Here is a 21,202-nt window from a genome sequence, read left to right on the forward strand (position 1 = left end):
TTGTTATAAAAAAGCGAAGGATATATATTGTAAGAATAAGTGATTCCGAATTCAGATTATCAGTTTTTGGAAAATATATAGTTAGAATAAAAATAAAAGAATTACTCATAGGAGCTCAATGATATTTCAACTCAATTTGAGAGTGTTGTAGAAATTATAAAAGGAAATAAAAATATTTTATTTAAGTTATTTTATGGTTGCTTATGCAATTATTATTTTTGTTTTTGCTTAAATTATTTTGAATATATTAGTTTTATTTCCAGCAGCATTACAATAAAGAATTGCAAATTTTGCATTGCGAATGTACTTTATAACAGTTTATGAGGGTAAATTCGAAAGTTGAAAAAATAATTAAATATATTATTATAAAAAATTAAATATAATTCTTTCTCATTTGTATTGATATAAAGCAAATTGTTTTGATGAAATTATCTTTATTAATTGGAATTACAATTAGAAATTAAAAATTGATTACTTAACAGAAATTTAAAAAAAAAACTTTACTTATTAGAAAAGACATTGTAATATATAAATTTTTTAGTCATACAAAAAAAAAGATTTCTTTAGTTAGTATTTACCCATTCAAAAATTGCTTGATCTTCGCTTTAAGCATAAAAATCCTGTTTGGCGCAAATTAGGGATAAAAGACCCCAATTTATTCGTTTCTATCCATCTAAATAGCATCAGCTATTAAGATTTTCATTTTTGTGAAATTAATAAATTTAGTTAATTTTTGAATCGTTTGGTGTTTTTTTTAAATTAAGTCCAATCAAAGTAACTGTTGTTGAAGACTGTCATTTTCTTCTGTTTAAAATGATTCTATAAGAAGGAAATTAAGCTTATCATTTATATGAATCCGTAATGATCTGGCGAGCTCATTAAAGATTACCTTTTTTCCAAATTAATTTATTAATTTTCCATTCTTAATTACAATGATGCTCATAATTACCCCAGGAAAATTCCGTTTACGTCAAAGACTATGAGGCAATTGGAAACATATGTTTTGACTTCTGATCATCTGAATGAACTGATCAGAAGATAATGTATTAGAAATGATGAGAAAATACTACTTATTGTTTCACAATTGATTTTACTTTTTTTCTCTGATTACTTCAAATTACTATTTTTTAAAGTTTTTTTCTTTCATTGAATATCGCATATAAGTTGTCATATACTATATTCATTAGCTATTCATATACTATTGTCATATACTATATTCATGATTATAAGTTTGGAGAAACTTATAATCATATTATTTTCAGTTTTGTTGAGAAAAGAATATTTATATAAAAAAAACCCTATTTGCACAAATTGCCTAACAATATTAATACGATATCTACATTCAGAATGTCAGACAATATAATGTAAATACTGCACAGTATCTTGCGCAATAGGGAATAAAAGCTAATAAAGAATTCAGTAAATAAGAAGGAAAGGACCAAGAATTAGAAAGTTATTTTTAAAGTCCATAAGAAGTTTAATTCAAGACGATAGTTATAGGAACCGTAGCGCCCACCCCCCACCTTCCAGAAGAGTGTCCAAACTCTTATTCAAGTTGCTTTATTTTGATTTTTACATCATCTTAAAAGTACATTAACTACACAAATATTACATCAGTGATAAAATCTGATTATAATAGTTTCTTGACAACTGAAAAACGCAAATTGTCATACTGTCGATAATTTCCTAAACATTTTTGGTTGTCTAAATCTGTACTCATCAATGCTTTCTTTTTGACCACCGTTAATTCCATCATTCTGCAGATATACAAAAACCAAATATTCATGTATGTACAAGGTGGTCAAAATTAAAACACCCCTACTTTGAGCTCTCTATACAGCGAAATACTCGTTGTAAATTCTCCAAAATTGTTGAACATATGATTCAAGATATGAGGATCCGGATCACGCGAAAAAAAATTACCGAAACACCGATAGATGACGCTGTTCAACAGAAAACATGCTAAAGAAACACAAATAATCACACAAAAAAACGCATGCGGTAAGGATTTTTTTCTTCCTAATTTCCATTGCAGATATGAAAAAAAGATAAAAAAGTGAAGAAACTGAAAATGTCATTGTAACTGCAATTTTGCACACCAAGCATAAAAATTTGCATAAACCCTTGATTAGCTGCTACTTTTTAGGCATATTAGGGATAAAGCTGGGAAAATGTCATTCTTATCAGCGATAGCTTCGCGCTTTGCTTGTGAAGTTGTTTTATGAAAGCAAAGGAAATGCTGCAACTGCACTTCGAGAGTTTCGACGACTTGATTATTTACGCACAGGACTAGGAAGTACCAAAACTTGTTCAGCAACAAACTTCAAAACTTGAAGTACCAAAATTTTACTGTACAACAGCGCCAATGTCTTGCTGTAATCATCTTTTTGCAAGATGAAGTGTCTCCACACACTGTGCCACAGCAGTGTCTTCGACAAACATTTCACTAATGTTAGAGGAATTAGTCGTGCATTTTTGGTAACCTAACTATCGCTGTCTAAACATCTTAAATCATGTGATTTATAGGTTTGGGGATACTTAAAAAATCTTGCTTATCGAGGACGTTTGTTAACAATGAACAGATTTGAAAGACAGTATCACTCGGCATGTGAGAAGCATCTCAATCGACCAAATACGATCCAATGTTGAATAAGTTGTCCACAGAATGCAGATTTTATATCTGGAAGAAAGGAACCACATTGACCAATTTCCCTTGTATTGATATGGTCCTTGAGATTGAATGTTTGATACGTTCAAATAAAATGTGTTGCACATGTGTATTTTGAATCTTTTTTACATATTTTGTTATACAGCGCCATCTATCGAAGTTTCTGGAACTATTTTTTTCACCTAATATGCCTCCGCATATCTTGAATAGTACGTTCAAAAATTTTAGAGCATTTACACTGGGTAGTTCGCCGCATAGACAGATTAGAATAGGAATGTTTTAATTTTGATCACTGTGTATGTATAGCGAGAGAAAGCAAGATCACATGGTAGATTCTTAAAAATTATCAATTTAGTATTTTAACACAAAATAATAAATAATATTGCTGAGGTAGAACACTACTACATTTGTATATTTAATATCATTTTCTGTCATTCAATTCTTTTGAGATAGTGAATAACCTTTTCATAAGGAGAAAAATCAAAAGCGAAAATTGAATTGTTTTGTTAACCTTTATAACCTACAGATACAAGAATTATATAATTTAGCAACTTACCTTGCATATGATTGAGGTAGAAAACGAATAATGACACTCTGGAAAGTTTTGGTTTCACTTTTCTGAACACGATTCCAAAGTAAATGCACGTCAGAAAATAACACCGAAACTAGGCTGGAAAGTGCTTTACATCTTTATCTATAGTACAGCATCCAAACACATGTTTCCCAACTCACTAAAGCCTCAATCATGAGTTCAGAGTCCCCATTTCCAATTACTCTTTGTTTCAAAACTTGACATAATTTCTCCCAAAATTTCATAGCATTAAAATTTGGGAATCTAAGGACTTGAAAAATTAAACCCAAAATCTGAAAGCTGAAGTTTCTAAGATTGCTTTTTTTTAAAGTTTTGCACCATAGAATGTAATACTTTTCCCTCTTCTGATTTGTTGCTTTCCTTTATCAAATTACTAAATGTTCAAATTAATAAGGAATATATCAGGAACAGAAATACGGCTTCATTTCTAAGAAATTACCAAATGGTATATTTTTGAAGATATGTACAAGACCTAAACTGTTATCACCACGATAATAAATATTTGCATATAAATATACCTTTTAGATTGGAAAAGTGATAATTTCAAAGAAAATACCATAATTCTAAAGCTATTTTTTTGTAGCTTTAAAATATAGGTATTTCTGTTTGCAAGAAATGGATCAATTGTGTTAAATATGTTGATAAGGGTTGAATGGTAAAATTGCATTAATACAAAACATCATTCCATGAAAACTTTCAAGCTGAATAAATATTAGTAAATGGCAAAAATTGTTAATAAAAGCTGTTAAATGAAGCTTAGAATTCATAGATGAAATTGGCAAGAAAATTAAAGAAAGAATCATGTTTGCAACTTGTTTTCAAGGTTACAAGCTCTTCTAATAAGCTAGACTATACGTTATATTCATTGAAACGTTTGTTAAAATGGTGAGCAGAAACTGCTGAATTTGTTAAACGAAGCTTAGAATTCCAGTTGCAGTTAGCAGGAAAGTTAAAGACCACGTTTCGTGTTCAAGCGTTGTTAGGGCATGCCATATAACTAACCTGTCCTTCTCTCTGCCCTATACAAAGTGGTGGCCAGCAGCTCAATAGTTGTGCTACGCCCTTTGGCATTGGAAGCGTACATCACCAACTCATAGGTCGTGCCTGGGTTGAGCCCTCGTACCAGAAACTCAGGTTCGTCATTCACGAGAGAGATATTTTTGATATCTTTGCCATCTCGCATGCTTACAGCTATGAGATGAAACTTAGGTTTCATGCCGCCATCGTCGACCCCTTGAGTACAGTTGACGACGAAAGTTGTCGAAGAAAAACTGACCAGAGTGCAATTTTGTAATGGATCAGGTGGGCCTAAAAATTGAAAGGGATTTTATTTAAATGGTAAAGATATATGATAATGTTTGCGGTTTGTTTTTTCACTCACGTCTTTAGAAAAATGCATGGATGTTTATTTTTTTGTTTAATGCAGTTGCCTATATATGGGTGTTTTAATTTTTTTATATCACAAAACTAAATAAAAGATGCAAAATTATAAAACAAATAAATATTCAGAAACAAAAAAAGTATAGCAAATCATTATGAAAATAATTTTACCTTAATTCAACTGAAAACATGCATATACACAACAAATAAATCATAATTCAAGCACCTTCTTTCATCATGTAATATGTGGGGGGGGGCACATTTATACCTTAGCCACAGAGCACCCTTGTCTCAGTTTGAGTTGCCATCTTGTAACAAAGGTCGAACTATCTCAAATGATATTCTCTACACACTTAATTGTTTATTAATTGTGGTTTTGTTTATAAGTATAACTATAAAACTGTTTTTGATGTAAAAATTAAGATTTTTCTAGAATTATATATTTTTTATTTGATTCAAGAAATATTTAAGCATTTTTACTATATTCCAGTTTTAACAAGGATATTTGTTAAGTATGACTATTTGTTGTTTATAGGATGCAATATAACGTGCAAAGATTGCAATATCTTAGAACCATAGGCTGTCATTTCTTGTTACCATGGATAAAAAAACATTCTGCAATATAATATATTGACATGAAATATATGTTGTTGTTGTTGTTTCTTATGGCACTTGTCACGGAGAAGCCCGCTGTTCAAAGACAGCCGATTTAAGCCTAAGGGGGAGCGCATCTTGTTTTTATCGTAGAGCCAACTTGTGCTAAGAGTATGACTTGACTACTCACGCATTACTCATTCGCTTGCTCAACCCCTTTTTACAGGAGGGCACATTCACACATCTCACAGATAGAATCGGAAGAACAACCATGCCCATACCTGGACTCGAACCCGGGATGCCCAGATCACGGGGAAGATGCGCTACCCCCATGAAATATATGTTGTTAAATATCATGTTTTTTTCAGTTCATGCGATTCTATTATGATGCGAGATGAAGAGGAAAAAATATGAAGATATTGAACCTGGAGCAACAAAATAAGGCTTTAAATCTGTGTGTAGTGAAAAAGAAAAAAAATTATTAGAGTTGTATAAAATGTTTAATGATAAATTAATAGCATGAATACGAACATGTCACTTTTTCAGAAGTCTGAGAAAAAGAAATCGAATTGTTTTTCAGTACAACACTAGAAAATAATTTTCTGTAAAAGAAAAAATATGTTTAAAGATTTATATAAATAAAATGGCAATGATGAACTATGAATTGACTAAGAAATGAATTCGGATTCTGAATTGTGTGTTTGCAGAAGTCATCAAAAGTCGTTAGAAGTAAAATTCGTTCTGTCAAGTGAAACAAAGCTAAAAGACTTGGAAAAATAGTTTAGATTATTTACTACAAAATACGCTAAAAATAACCAACTTGAAATGAGAGATATGCAAGTTTGTCTAGGGAAAGAGATTTAAACTTAATCAGTTTTGAAATCTTCTTTAAAAATGTCGGAGATGAACAACTGAGCTCAGGTACTTTTTTCCTTTTCATCGTCATCTGAAATCTGAATGAAATAAAGCAATCCAAGGTGCAAGAAGGCTGTAATCAAAGGTAAAAGATCATTTTTACCACAAACCATTTTGCATGTAAACATAAATTTCTTTTAATTTACATTTTTATTTTATAGTTAATAGATAGTGATAATTAAAGTAGCCTGGATGCTAGATAAAACAGGATTCATGAAATAAACATGAAATATAAAATTGTAGTTTTAGTCGTTTTAAAGAAAAGGTGATCTAAGATGCAAAAAATCTTCAATCTGATGTTTGCCAATTTTGTTTATTTTATCTCAAATTGCATATAATAAGACAATGAAATAAAACTTGATAGTGTTTTGCTTTTGTACTTTATTTAATTACTCCAGAATTTGTCTAATGACTATGTAAATAAAGAAATAATAATAACATTTTATTCTATAACTATTTTATTGTAGATAACTGCAAGTTTGTAAAGTATAGATAGAGATAGTTGCTATTATCATTTACTCTAAATATGGTCATCGATTTGCATTATTTAATATTTCTTTATCGTTTGTAAACATTTAAAAATATTATTTTTAAATGAACCATTTCAATAATTTACGCAATTTATTTATTACAGAGTTAACTTTCATGAGCAAAATAGCCTTTAATTAAGCATAAAAGATTTATATATGTTATCATTAATATGTATAATTCTGCTATTGTGTAGAATTCCTAATTATTTTATGAGAAATTTGATAATGATTTAGGTGTTATTTCATAGAAAATCTAGATATTTCATGAAGTAATCGGCCATATTCTAGGAAATGATGGACTTTAACAGATAATGTATAGATGGGGAAAAAGATATTTTCACCAAGCTCTGTACAAACACGTATATTATTGTAAATTGTTTTTTTTTTTACTGTACGTTTGTTTACAGTCTCAAAAAGGACTACCCATCATTATTTTAAAAATAAAATGGAAATTATAAAGCAGTTTGATGTACTAGCAGAATAAAGTAAATCAGATATTGCAAAATGATTAATATTCGACAAGAAATTAAACAAGAATTTTTTTAAAGTTTAAGAAATATACGATTTCAAAGATTAAATTCAAAGATCTGTGATGATTTATTTATGTTTTACATTGTCAAAAATATGCCAAGAAAAGCCCCCCCCCCCAAAAAAAAAGTATAATAAAGTAACTAAGCAAATGTGCACTGTTTGCCTTAAATTACTTTTCTGAATTGAAAAATTAAACATTCATGTAAGCAAGAAATTAATTTATAACACAAAAGATGCTGAAAACATGCCAAATGGAATGCTGAATGGATATGATTATTTTTTAACAAATTGGAAACTGATTGTTTATCAGTAAATGAACGTTATTCAAAACAGTGTTGCATGTTCAAATACTTTGAAAGGAATTCGTAATCTATTATAATTTTAACGGTGACATTTTCTCCTTCCAATATTTGAATGATTCTTGAATATTTAAGAGAAAATACATAAATACTAGAACTATTCTAAATTTTTAGCTTATTCCAAAAATTAATAAGCAGTTTTTGAGACGAACGATTTAATATGCCTTTTTCATTAGTGTATGGAAACTGCATGAGTATAATAAAATTGTACTGAAAATAATTTTTGAGGGAACAATTTTAAACATTATTTTATTACAGCACTAAAACAATAAATTTATTTTTTATTCAAAATCTGAATGTCATAACAAAAATATTGAAGGTTGATGAAATACTTAAATAAACTGAAGTTCAAATCTAATTCATAATGTTTTTTTTTTAATTTTCATATATATTTATATCTATTTAATAATATTTCATTGTTAAAAATTTTTCAGAGATGCACATTCTAAAATGTATTGCATACTTTCAATAAAAAGTTCTTTAATTTTGTCCCTAATAATTAGTCTTTTAATTTTTCTTTGTTACTTTTATAAATACTATCGTTGTCATAAAATATGGTAATCAAACTTTTTTTTAAATTTAAATTTTATTTTTTTGTAATTTGTAACTGTCTTAGCATCTTAAACCCAAAGAAAATTTAAGAAAAAGTATTCTATTAATTAATAATAAATTTTTGACGAAATTAAAATATTGCCATTGGGAGTACGATTATCATAGTTTCCCAATTTTGAAACCAAGTAAGTGGACAAAAAAAATCGATTACATATTTTAAGTTTGAAATCATGAGAGAAGTTAGTAAAAAGATAAATTTAAAATAGCATTCCATTGAAGATAGTATTAATTATATGATTCATAAAGTAAAAATATATTTACTCAAGATATTTCTCTGATTAGTTCTAACTAGCAAGAGCAGTTATTTCACATTCTCTTACATATTTTTCCAGTAAATTTTACACTTATCTGATTTTGCATTTTGATAATATTCATTTAAAACTTATGCAAATGAAACGGAAAATAGTTCTTTTAAAAATAATTGTTTGTCCTTTAGATAGTATGCAATCTATTTTCATGTCATTATTATTTCGTAAATTTTTGGCAAAAGACTGAGCAGAAAAGCCTGTGTTCAGCTGAATTTTTTATTTAATTAAACATTTTAAGAAATAAATTATTTGAAAGTAAAAAAAAAAAAATCGCAATTGATCTAGAAACACTTCCTAGAACGACATGTGCAAATATCAGATGCAGCATAGTGTAAATTTCTGGAGAATATACTTCTTCCTGGAACGAAAAAGATTTAGAGGGGAAAATTTGTATTAAAATTACATTTGGGCTTCAAAAATAAAAACAAAAACCTAGCTTTTTTTATTTAACTACTAAAAAAACAATTAAAAGCAAGAGACTTGCTTTATCATGTTAAAATGTTATGTTTTTAAACGTTAGTACCAACAAATAATTTAATATTTGTATATCAACAGCAATAATAATATAATTTAATTGAAAAAAATAATTTATAACATTATTCACATAAATAAGCATTAAATTTTGAATTATTTTTTTTTATTATGCCTATTTTAATAATTATTATTAATTGAAAGCACGGTTTCCAATTTGCGCAATAATTTAGTCGTTTAAAAAAAATCTATATTTAGAAGGAAAATACGTACTAAAAACGACATATTTTAGAAGATCCGGTTAAAGTGAACAGGCGAATGTCGAGATCTATAGAATAAAATGAAATTACCAACTTACTGATAGATTCTAGAGGATTTATATAATAAATAGGAATTTTATTCTCTTCAAATATGTTTGTCTTTTCAAAAAAATTATTATGTCACAACTAGGGATTGCAATACCGGGATACCGAATACCGGTATTTTGAGCCATTTTACAATTTCGTAATACCGATATTCACAAGTTTAAATACCGGTTTTTCGGTATTTACTAGAAATTTTTTAAATTGTCTCTACTATATGTTCAGGGATCGCCAACATAGCAAAATAGTATACGTTTTTGTTTTTATGTCTCCCTAACTAGCAAAATTAATTAGCTAATTAATGGCTTAATTAATTGCTTAAATCTAAATTAGCGAAACATGGATTATACCTGAAAGAAAATATTGTATCCATAACGACTGATGGAGCAACAATTATGAAAAAATTTGGAAAGTTGATTGGTGCCAATCAGCAATTGCGCTATGCTTATGGAATTCAATTAGGAGTAATAGATGTATTATACCAAAAAAATAAAGAACAGAAGAATTCAAACATTGTGTTTATAGAAACTTCGGATTCCGACATTGAAGAGAGTAAGAGTGAGAGTGATATTGACAATGAAGATAATGACAATGTAATTGTGGAAGTTGATATTGCTAATGAGGATGAAATATTAACTCTTCAAGAATTGCTTCCTATAATTTATAAAGTTCGAAAAATTGTTAAGATATTTAAACTTTCCCCTACAAAAAATGCCATATTATAAAAATATATACTAACTGAAAATAAAACAGAATATATCTTAATAATAGATTCAAAGACCCTTGGCACAGTTTACTCCTGATGAGGGAACGGTTTTTGAAATTTAGAAATCCAATCCAAAAAGCAATAATCGACTTAAACCTGCAAATTAATTTTTCAGACAGTGAATTCGACTTAATATCCAGAACTATATCAGCTCTACTTCCAATAAAACTGACTATTGAGGCATTATGTCGGAGATATTTCAGTTTATTAACAGCTAATGCAACAATAAATTTCATGTTGCAATCATGAAAGAACAGCACACATCACTATCTGAAGAATTATATATTACATTAAAAAATCGCACAGAAGAAAGGCATACCGAAATAGAAAATGTCTTATGGTATTTACATAATTACAATGATTTTAAAAATGAAAATGAAAAAGAAGGAAAGAAAATAATCAATTCAAATTTGGTTAAGTTTATAGTAAATTTTCTTACAATTTTTTACCCACAAATCTATCCACATTCAGAAGGACCTATCCGCATTCATTACAAATCTATCCACATTCAAACCTATCCACATTCGGCTCAGTTATCGAAGATTATGATGACACTAATGTCGATAGTGAAAAGGAACTGTTTCTGGAACAAAAATTAGAATTAGCGATAAATAAAAAAAAAAAAAATTCAACTTAACCAAAATACAATACAGAAATCAGCTATATCCAAAACCATCCGACGAGAAATCGATTTATTTGCAGATGAGGGATTTAGAGGTAAATAGTTGGAAAAAGTATAATGCGTATTGCTAATAGTATCACCAACTAGCGTAGATGCCGAAAGAGCGTTTTCGACAGCTGGTAATTTTTACAATTAAAATTGCTTTTCAGCTTTAATGACAGTACAATTGATGCATCATGTTTTTTAAGATCACATTTCAAAAACTTGTAATAGTACCACAGACTGAATAGTGATATTTACACTTTTTTGTGATTTAAATAAATAAGTTGTTCCTTTACGTTCCTTAAATAAGTTTTTTGTGATTTTTTATATACTGTTATAATTTATAAGTTTCATATTATTTTTTGTGATATTTACACTCTCTTATAAAACTGGCAAATAAAACAAAGAAACACCTGTGTTTTCTTTCTTTTTCTAAAATTTCTAATACCGGTATTAATACCGGTATCCCGGTATTAAGATCTAAAAAATACCGAATACCGGTATTGAAATTTTGGTCCGGTATTGCAATCCCTAGTCACAACTAATCAAGACTTCCTTAGACTGAAAAACAAAACAAAACAATTTCTTTAAAGAAATAGTAATTACTATCGAAATGGTGACTATCAATATTTTTCACATTCCATGATGAATGATTTTAGACAAAGTTTGTGAATCTAATTTATCATTCATTTTATATTAATGACGATAACAGAAAGTTTATATAAAGTAAAATACATTTTTTAATATTTAATTATATTTATTTTTCTTAAAAAGCACAATTTTTTCTTCTTCATATAACATAAATACCTGAAAAGAAAATGAATGAAAAGAAAAATACAATTTCCAATACGCGAAAAAATTTTGAAATCGAATTTATAGATAAGTTTTCTTTAAGCAAACCTTTCTATTAATTACATTATTTTATGAATCGATTTTACTTATTCAATTACTTAGTAAGTAATCAAAAGAATGTTTTAGTAATGAAGTATCTTAATACATATTCTTCGCCTTCAAGGGAAATAATAATATACTTGAATTGGGCTACACATCGAAGTATTTTATAATGAGATTGCAAACGAAGAAATCATTTTATTTGGTAATTGTCTTTTGGAAAATCAATAATATTCAAGTGTATGATTTCTACAAATCGTATGCTATCACCTTGTTAATCAAAGTTCCAGTCTGTCAATACCCCCGCGTACAATTATTTTGTTTCAGAAAAACCTTGTTATCTAAATCGATTTTTAGATAATTATCCCAGAAAAGTCTGCTATTGAGTTTGATTGATCTTTCAGCTCGTAATTAGCAAAAAGTATTCTGAAGTGATGATCTTCTTTTAACATTATGAGATTTTTTTATAAAGAGTTTTTGTAAAGTATTGCATTCTTTGCGATTATCGATTACATTTTTTTCCACATGTATTATATAATACATAAGGGTTTACTGTATTATCTTCTTGGATTCTTTTAGATTTTAACACTCTCAGACTTAAATTCTTGATCATCTTTCTTAAAAAATAATAAACTGATAGTGAATATAGATTTAAGAAAATAGAGATTTGTTAATTTAATAACTGCGTTAATGTTAAAATCGAAGAATCATTTTTCATAGATTTTAGTAGCACTATTAAAACAGTGATAAATTATTCAATATTTTCTTTCTTTGTCAGTAAATGCTATCCTTTTTCATTATTATGTTTACAAGAGAAGTTTGTAGCAGATAATTTATTATACATTAATTTTAAAAACTTTATATAGTCAGTTTAAAAAGGTATATTATTTCTGCTTAATTCTTTATAAAAAATTATCCTTAAAAAAACAGTTGTATGCTTTTTCCTATTTTACAGGTGCATCTACCACATGCTTGAACATTCTTATCATGGCAAAACTTGACTGATGCACAACTAAATTCCAACCGAATTTAAAGATATATGATTAAAAAAATGTTTTACTTATTTCTTTGATGCGACATCTGAGATAATAAGGCATTTGAAATACCATTATAAGGCATCTGAAATTTGAGTATGTATTTAATATCCATAAATAGTTTTTTAGTTTAGTGAAACAAATTACGGTATACATGCGATGTATGACGCTTCAATTTTTATTTAAAATTAATTTATTCCTTGTGAGAAGAAAAACAGAATTTGAATAAAGAACGGCAACTAAGAGCAACACAGAAAGAAGAAATCATGTCAATCATGTGACTGTGATGTCATCAGTGGCGTAGCGATGGAAGGAAGAAGGGAATATAGATAACACCATAGAAGCAGAGATGGTCCAGCCTTTCCATGAAATGTAGGTAAATGTTTGCATATCAAATGCTAGCTATTTGATGGATGACGTCCATTTTTGAAGTTGATTATGAGAAAGAGAGTGTAAAAAATTATTAACCAAGTCCAGACGTCATTCGTTGTTAATAAGTAATTGATAATGCTTAGAAATGAAATTATTGTCTATTTCCGAGCATACTTACCTTCACTGTGTCATTGTATGTTATGTTATATAGTCCGTCCAAAAGACAGACTGACTATAGAGACTGTAATCATAGGGATACATAAATATAATACTCATGGTATCATTTTATCTTTTTTTATATTTTCTTTTTCATGATATCAAAGAATAAACTGAAATAAAGAGATTTAAAGGCTGTCTAGTTATTAAAATTGAACTTTTGTATTTTGTGGATCGTTGAAAGGATACAATGTCAAATTATTAACCGTAATTTCTAATTAACATTAACAATGCATTTTTAATGTTTGAACACATTAATAAGTGAAAGTAGCAAATGTTTAGGTACTCCCCACCACATTGCTGTCTTTGACTTGGAATATATTGATGAGCAAAAATTAGGATTTACATATAAGTTTATACATTTCCCTACTTGTGTCATTAAATCCTAGTAAATCCTGAATCAAATTTAGTAAATTTCACTATTCACGGACTGTTCATCTTAAAATTTCAAAATTCTAAAATGCTCGAAATATGTACTACGATATAAATATCGTTGAGATTTGCAATTAATATTTGCCTTCGAAATTTGTTGCGAGTAGTTTCAATAGTTAATAAGTTTAAATTTATGGTTAATTCTAATAGAAAAGAATATAATAATAGAACAGCCATTCGTAAAATAAAAGATATAACAGTTCAATTTCATTTATTTGACAATATACTAGACTGACATTACTGATATGAACAGATTCTACAATTTGATCTTTGCCAAGATGTTATTTCTTTATACTGTTACGGTCGTTATTCAATCAACTATTTATTTATGATAGTTGCTTCTGTATCCAAAAATCCCCCAGGACAATAACGATATTTGCTAAAACAACATTTCAATTTTATTCCGTTAAGATTTGTCTTAGACATTAAAGGAATTATTTCATGACTTTCTCTTCTTGTGATTCTCCTTGACCTTCTCTTCTTTGTCGATTGCTGCCATCGTATTCTGAATTTTCTTAAAGATTATTAGAGAATGCAATGTCTGTCGTCTTTGTATTTTTCATCCAGTTTACCTCTAAGGAATTCGCGATATTATTTCATTTCATTTTGTCTACTCACCAAAAATAATTGTCGATTTTTAAATAAACTAAACGTTTTTTCTTCACTTAAAGAAGCTTTTGACGGAAAATACTGATCATTCGTGGAATTTTAAAACGAAGGATATGGCCATCTTCAAAAACTTATTGTTAGAAAAAGATTACGAACAAATCGGGGTCAAAGTCTTGAATAGTCAAAGAACAGAATAACACATTATTTCCGTCTACGTAATGTAAGGACTTTTCTTTTAAATCTCGTAAATGAAAGCAAAACATTTTTTTGTTGCAGTCTTTTTAAAAACAATGTTGAGCTACTACTTAAATAATGAATTTTTACTTTTTGTGTTGCCCGATTTTTTAAATTTTATTTGACATGTCTGTATTTTCAATGCTTGCTAACATATCATCTTCAATCATAGATTCACATATCAGAAAATATATAAATCAGGTGCAGAGATTTTTAGTGCCTTCGGTTTTAAAAAAATTAAAAAGGATTTAGTGATTTATTCTAAGGTCATTGTAATTCTTTTATATTGCGACTCAAATTTACATTTAAACAATCTTTAGTTTTTTATTTGAACTTGTAAAATGTGGTCATTAGTGCGAATAAATAGCCAGAGAAGAACAGACAGTCAATGACAATAAGTCGATTTCATCACTCCGCCATTATCAATCATTGTACTTCTTTAAAGTCAGTTTCTTACATTACGTAAATTTTTTTCTTTAATTGCTAATCTAATTTAATCTTTAATTGTTTAGTTGAATTTTTTATTCATTGTTCATTACTCATCTTTAAATCAAAGAAATGAGATGAAAATTAAACGAGAGAAAAATAAACCATCAATGACTAAAAGATGATATCGCTAATCCGCCATTAATGAAGTCAAACTGTTTGTTACACTGCGACACGATTTTTCTTTTCAGCAATTATTGCTTATTTAGTCGAGCATGAAAACGTTGTTCATCAATGCGTATAAATAACCTGAAAAATATAAACCATCAATGGCTAAAAATTAATCTTGCCAGTCTGTCTTTAAAGAAGTCCTTATTAGTTGATTTCGCTTATCCGCCATTAACCAGTCATTGTACTTTTTTAAAGTCAGTCACTTTTTTACATTACGAACAACTTTTTTCTTAAACACTCCTTAATTACTTAGCTGAATGGGAAATCATTGTTTATGATTGCGAATAAACAATGAGAGTAGAATAAACCATCAGTGACTAAAAATTGATTTCGCTAATCTACTCAGTTGTTAAGTTGAACTTGAAATCATTGTTCATCATTGCGAATAAACAAGAAGAGAAGAACAAACCACCAATAACTAAAAGTTGATTTCTCTAATCTGCCATTAGTGTAGTCATTTTATTTTTAAAATCAGGCAATTTGTTAAATTGTGGGATAATTTTTCTTTTAAGCAATTATTGTTTATTAAGTTGAGCATGAAAACATTATTCATCAATGTGAATAAGTTGCCGGAGAAGGATAAAAATCAATCAATGACTAAAAATTAATCTTGCCTGTCTGTCTTTAAAGAAGTCATAATTAGTTGATTTCGCTAATCCACCATTAATCAGTAATTGTATTTCTTTACAGTAAGAAATTTTCTCTTCAACGATCTTTAGTTATTTAGTTGAACATGAAATCATTGTTCATCATTGCGAATAAACAACAAGAGAAGAAAAAATCATCAAACACTAAAAATTAATTTCGCTAATTCGCCATTAGCATAGTTATTTTATTTCTGTGAAATCAGGCAATTTGTTACATTGTGAAACAATTCTTCTTTTAAGCAATTATTCTTTAATAAGTTGAGCATGAAAACATTGTACATCACTGCAAATAAATAGTTTGAAAACGATAAACCATCAATGGCTAAAAATTAATTTTGCCAGTCTGTCTTTAAAGAAATCATAATAATTCTTTGACGTCAAACAATTCATTATTCGTTTAAATTAAGTTAAAAAATTTCTTTTAAGCGATCCTTGTTTCTTTGCTTGAAAGTAGAAATATTGTTCAGCAGTGGAAATAAATAATACACGAAGGATGAATCGTTCAATACCACAAAGTTAATTTCAGCAATACACCATCAAGTTTTCCGAATGTTTTGGAAAGAAAAACGAACGCACCCATATTTTTGCATACAAGTTGAATAAGCAAGCCAAGAAATGTGTTTGAGGAAATTGAATTTCTTTTGAAAGCTTTTGAAAAACACATATCCTCTTTCATTTTAAATTATGCTGGCTCAAGAAAGATGCAACCAGGTTTGCATATGTTGATCTCTTCTGTTCCTCTTAGCTCTGCTCTTCTTCCATCAAAGCTTTTAGCTTTTTCTATAGAACTTTTGAATTACATTCTACACAGGATGTAAAATCCTAAATATCCAATACATTTTTATGAGTAAAGAAAAATCTAAATGTTATCCTTAATGTCTCTCCAAGTGTAAGCCTTTAGGGTGCATCGGTTGAACACAATGGTTTGCTGTTCTTTAGTTAATGGCACTTTATTTTCAATTTGTGCTTGAAACGGACGATGAATAATTCAACAATTTATTGAAAACTCCAACGAGAAAGAAAGTGGAAGACATATTTAAGCAAAGCACTTCGTATTAAAGTAAAACAGAAACGACATTTCACCACTTTTGAAATCGTGCTAATGAGATAAGGAATATTTTTCGTGCGTGTTCTTTTTTCCAACTTCAACAGCTTATGTTTGAGAGCTGCAATAACTAAAGAAAAGAAAGTTTTCACTTTATCTTTGTATATTTTTAAAGATATCATCTTGTAATGTATAAATGATGAAAAATGCTTCCCAAGGCGCCATTAATATAAAACTTCATGCTTGAATAATGTCTTGAATATGTGAAATTTTCAAATTCAAAACTATTGTTTGCTTCATTTTAATTAAAACTAGATAGAAAAGATGGATCTAAGTGAATTGAAATTTAATTTAATTTACTTTTATTTTACAGTAATCGATTGTTCTATGACTAGGAAAATTACTTAATTTTGACGATGTAATTATAACATTTTGGAATATTTGGTGAAAGGATAGAATGAATCTTAAATTAAGTTCTTACAGCAAACGAAATAAAGATAATTCACAGTTTAGAATAACAACGTAAGTTATAAATATATTATAAATTAGAAAATGCCATCTTATTTACTAAATACGTTAAATGTTCTTTATCACTTTGATTTTTTTAAAGCGATACCTTTTTTTTGTAACGTATTAATATTTTGGTCAGTTTTTTAAAAATATATGCAGAAATTCGGTTTGAAATGTTTCTTCGTGAAATTTTTAAATATTTCAGCAAATATATACATTGCATTGGATCGGCGTATTTGTCAATGGAACCCTTGTGTCAAAAACAAATTTTACTGTCAATAATTTCCACCAGAAGAAGATTACTTTCCTACCCCACAGTATCCATTGCACTATCTTGAGAATGTGAAAATGATATAAAATTCTATATCGAAATTATGGTATATTTTCTGTACTTTATAACACTTCTCACGATTACAAACTACAATATTCATTACTGTAATCTGTTGAAACAGAATCGAATATACAGAGCTTATTAAGAAGAACAGATTTGAATATATTGCAGCCTATAGTAATGTCTGCATATATTATAATTCTCTTAGAAGGATTTGTTTGGCTGCACAAACGATGTTTGTTACTGCACAATCGTTGTTCCCTGCAAAACGATGTAAAATTGCAGTTTGTACAGTAATAAATAACAAACTGTAATCCTTACTGCTGTTGGTGTAATTTTTACTGAAGTTTAATACTACACAATCAAAATTTGTGCAGTAATAAATTTCATTACCAGGCGAGATATTTTTTAACCTTACCTTTAATTGTTGACTGGATATGTTAAAATAGAGACTATGACATAGCTTAAAGAAATGCACTCATAAGAAACAATTTTAGAATATTTGTATAATTATATGTAGAACGTACATTTGATCAGCGTGCATCAAAATCTACTAAATTATTTTACAGCGTTTGGAATAAAATAAACTACTGCTCTAATACGCTTTATGCTTTCGTCTGGATTGTATTAAATATTCCACCTTTGATCGATGCAATTAGTTTGAATAACTGTTTACTTGAATATATGTGGTAGAAAAAAAATCATTAACTGTTTATTTTTCGGTATCTTCTCTGAAAACGTCAAGGCACTCTTTCAAAAGGACATAGGATCATATTTGCATGACCATTGCAGGACGAGGCATCATATTTAATATGTACTATGATAGATCCCTGCCTATTTTAGCACAAGATATTCTAGAATATTTGTACCAAACCTTCACAATATTGTGAGGCGTTTGAAATAATGGAAGATATTGTAATGATATCGTAGTAATATCGTTTACTAATAAAATTTGGTGTGATCAGATGTCTAATAGGGGTCCTTCCGGTTCTAATGTCGAGGTCATAAAGGCAATGTGCCTTTTTAATGTATTCTGAATCTGTTGAAACAGAATCGAATATACAGAGCTTATTAAGAAGAACAGATTTGAATATATTGCAGCCTATAGTAATGTCTGCATATATTATAATTCTCTTAGAAGGATTTGTTTGGCTGCACAAACGATGTTTGTTACTGCACAATCGTTGTTCCCTGCAAAACGATGTAAAATTGCAGTTTGTACAGTAATAAATAACAAACTGTAATCCTTACTGCTGTTGGTGTAATTTTTACTGAAGTTTAATACTACACAATCAAAATTTGTGCAGTAATAAATTTCATTACCAGGCGAGATATTTTTTAACCTTACCTTTAATTGTTGACTGGATATGTTAAAATAGAGACTATGACATAGCTTAAAGAAATGCACTCATAAGAAACAATTTTAGAATATTTGTATAATTATATGTAGAACGTACATTTGATCAGCGTGCATCAAAATCTACTAAATTATTTTACAGCGTTTGGAATAAAATAAACTACTGCTCTAATACGCTTTATGCTTTCGTCTGGATTGTATTAAATATTCCACCTTTGATCGATGCAATTAGTTTGAATAACTGTTTACTTGAATATATGTGGTAGAAAAAAAATCATTAACTGTTTATTTTTCGGTATCTTCTCTGAAAACGTCAAGGCACTCTTTCAAAAGGACATAGGATCATATTTGCATGACCATTGCAGGACGAGGCATCATATTTAATATGTACTATGATAGATCCCTGCCTATTTTAGCACAAGATATTCTAGAATATTTGTACCAAACCTTCACAATATTGTGAGGCGTTTGAAATAATGGAAGATATTGTAATGATATCGTAGTAATATCGTTTACTAATAAAATTTGGTGTGATCAGATGTCTAATAGGGGTCCTTCCGGTTCTAATGTCGAGGTCATAAAGGCAATGTGCCTTTTTAATGTATTCTGAATCTGTTGAAACAGAATCGAATATACAGAGCTTATTAAGAAGAACAGATTTGAATATATTGCAGCCTATAGTAATGTCTGCATATATTATAATTCTCTTAGAAGGATTTGTTTGGCTGCACAAACGATGTTTGTTACTGCACAATCGTTGTTCCCTGCAAAACGATGTAAAATTGCAGTTTGTACAGTAATAAATAACAAACTGTAATCCTTACTGCTGTTGGTGTAATTTTTACTGAAGTTTAATACTACACAATCAAAATTTGTGCAGTAATAAATTTCATTACCAGGCGAGATATTTTTTAACCTTACCTTTAATTGTTGACTGGATATGTTAAAATAGAGACTATGACATAGCTTAAAGAAATGCACTCATAAGAAACAATTTTAGAATATTTGTATAATTATATGTAGAACGTACATTTGATCAGCGTGCATCAAAATCTACTAAATTATTTTACAGCGTTTGGAATAAAATAAACTACTGCTCTAATACGCTTTATGCTTTCGTCTGGATTGTATTAAATATTCCACCTTTGATCGATGCAATTAGTTTGAATAACTGTTTACTTGAATATATGTGGTAGAAAAAAAATCATTAACTGTTTATTTTTCGGTATCTTCTCTGAAAACGTCAAGGCACTCTTTCAAAAGGACATAGGATCATATTTGCATGACCATTGCAGGACGAGGCATCATATTTAATATGTACTATGATAGATCCCTGCCTATTTTAGCACAAGATATTCTAGAATATTTGTACCAAACCTTCACAATATTGTGAGGCGTTTGAAATAATGGAAGATATTGTAATGATATCGTAGTAATATCGTTTACTAATAAAATTTGGTGTGATCAGATGTCTAATAGGGGTCCTTCCGGTTCTAATGTCGAGGTCATAAAGGCAATGTGCCTTTTTAATGTATTCTGAGAGTAGAGGAAAATGAATCTAAAGGAAGAGAGGAAAGGAATCTGAAGTGCGAGGCAGCATAATACAGGGTGACTTGCAGAAGAGGCAATAACTAGAATCTCTAATTCTACGTAGTAACTAAAACTGTAGTAATAACTATATCTAATCGCTATTGAATAAATGCTACTTATTAGTAATCTTGAATAAAATGTATAAACTACATTCTCATGGTATGTAGCAATAATTGTTCATGAAATCTTGAAATGATGGAATATTCTGTTAGATTTGCAGTAAATGATACAACATAAGTAAAATCATGGAATTACAGTGCGAAACATGATAACTTATGGTGACTTGCAGTATAGGTAGTAACTAGAATCCCTAATTTTACGTAGTTACTAAAACTGTTTGTAATAAATATATTGAATCGCTGTTAAATCAACATCGCTTATTAGTAATCTTGCTCCAAATGTAACTACAATCTCATGATATGTAATTATAATTTTTCATGAAATCCTGAAATAATAGAACCTTCTATTAGATTTACAGTAAATGATACAACATTAGTAGTATCACGGAATACATAAAAGGCGGTA

The 21,202-nt window shown here is 28.8% G+C and overlaps 1 protein-coding gene across 2 annotated transcripts in view; it reads right to left on the minus strand.

Annotated features, from left to right (window-relative positions):
- The window catches only part of LOC129984658 (nephrin-like), a 386,728-nt gene that overhangs the window by 82,500 nt on the left and 283,026 nt on the right, over positions 1-21,202 (minus strand). The window contains exon 8 of one of the 2 annotated variants that reach the window (XM_056094579.1): positions 4,263-4,568. The exons of the other annotated variant lie outside the window; for it this stretch is intronic. Within the exon in view, the coding sequence (XP_055950554.1) occupies positions 4,263-4,568 (306 nt within the window). The remainder of the gene's footprint in view (positions 1-4,262; positions 4,569-21,202) is intronic. 2 annotated transcript variants of the gene reach the window in all.

This window comes from Argiope bruennichi, chromosome 9, assembly GCF_947563725.1.
Source record: "Argiope bruennichi chromosome 9, qqArgBrue1.1, whole genome shotgun sequence".
NCBI lineage: Eukaryota > Metazoa > Arthropoda > Arachnida > Araneae > Araneidae > Argiope > Argiope bruennichi.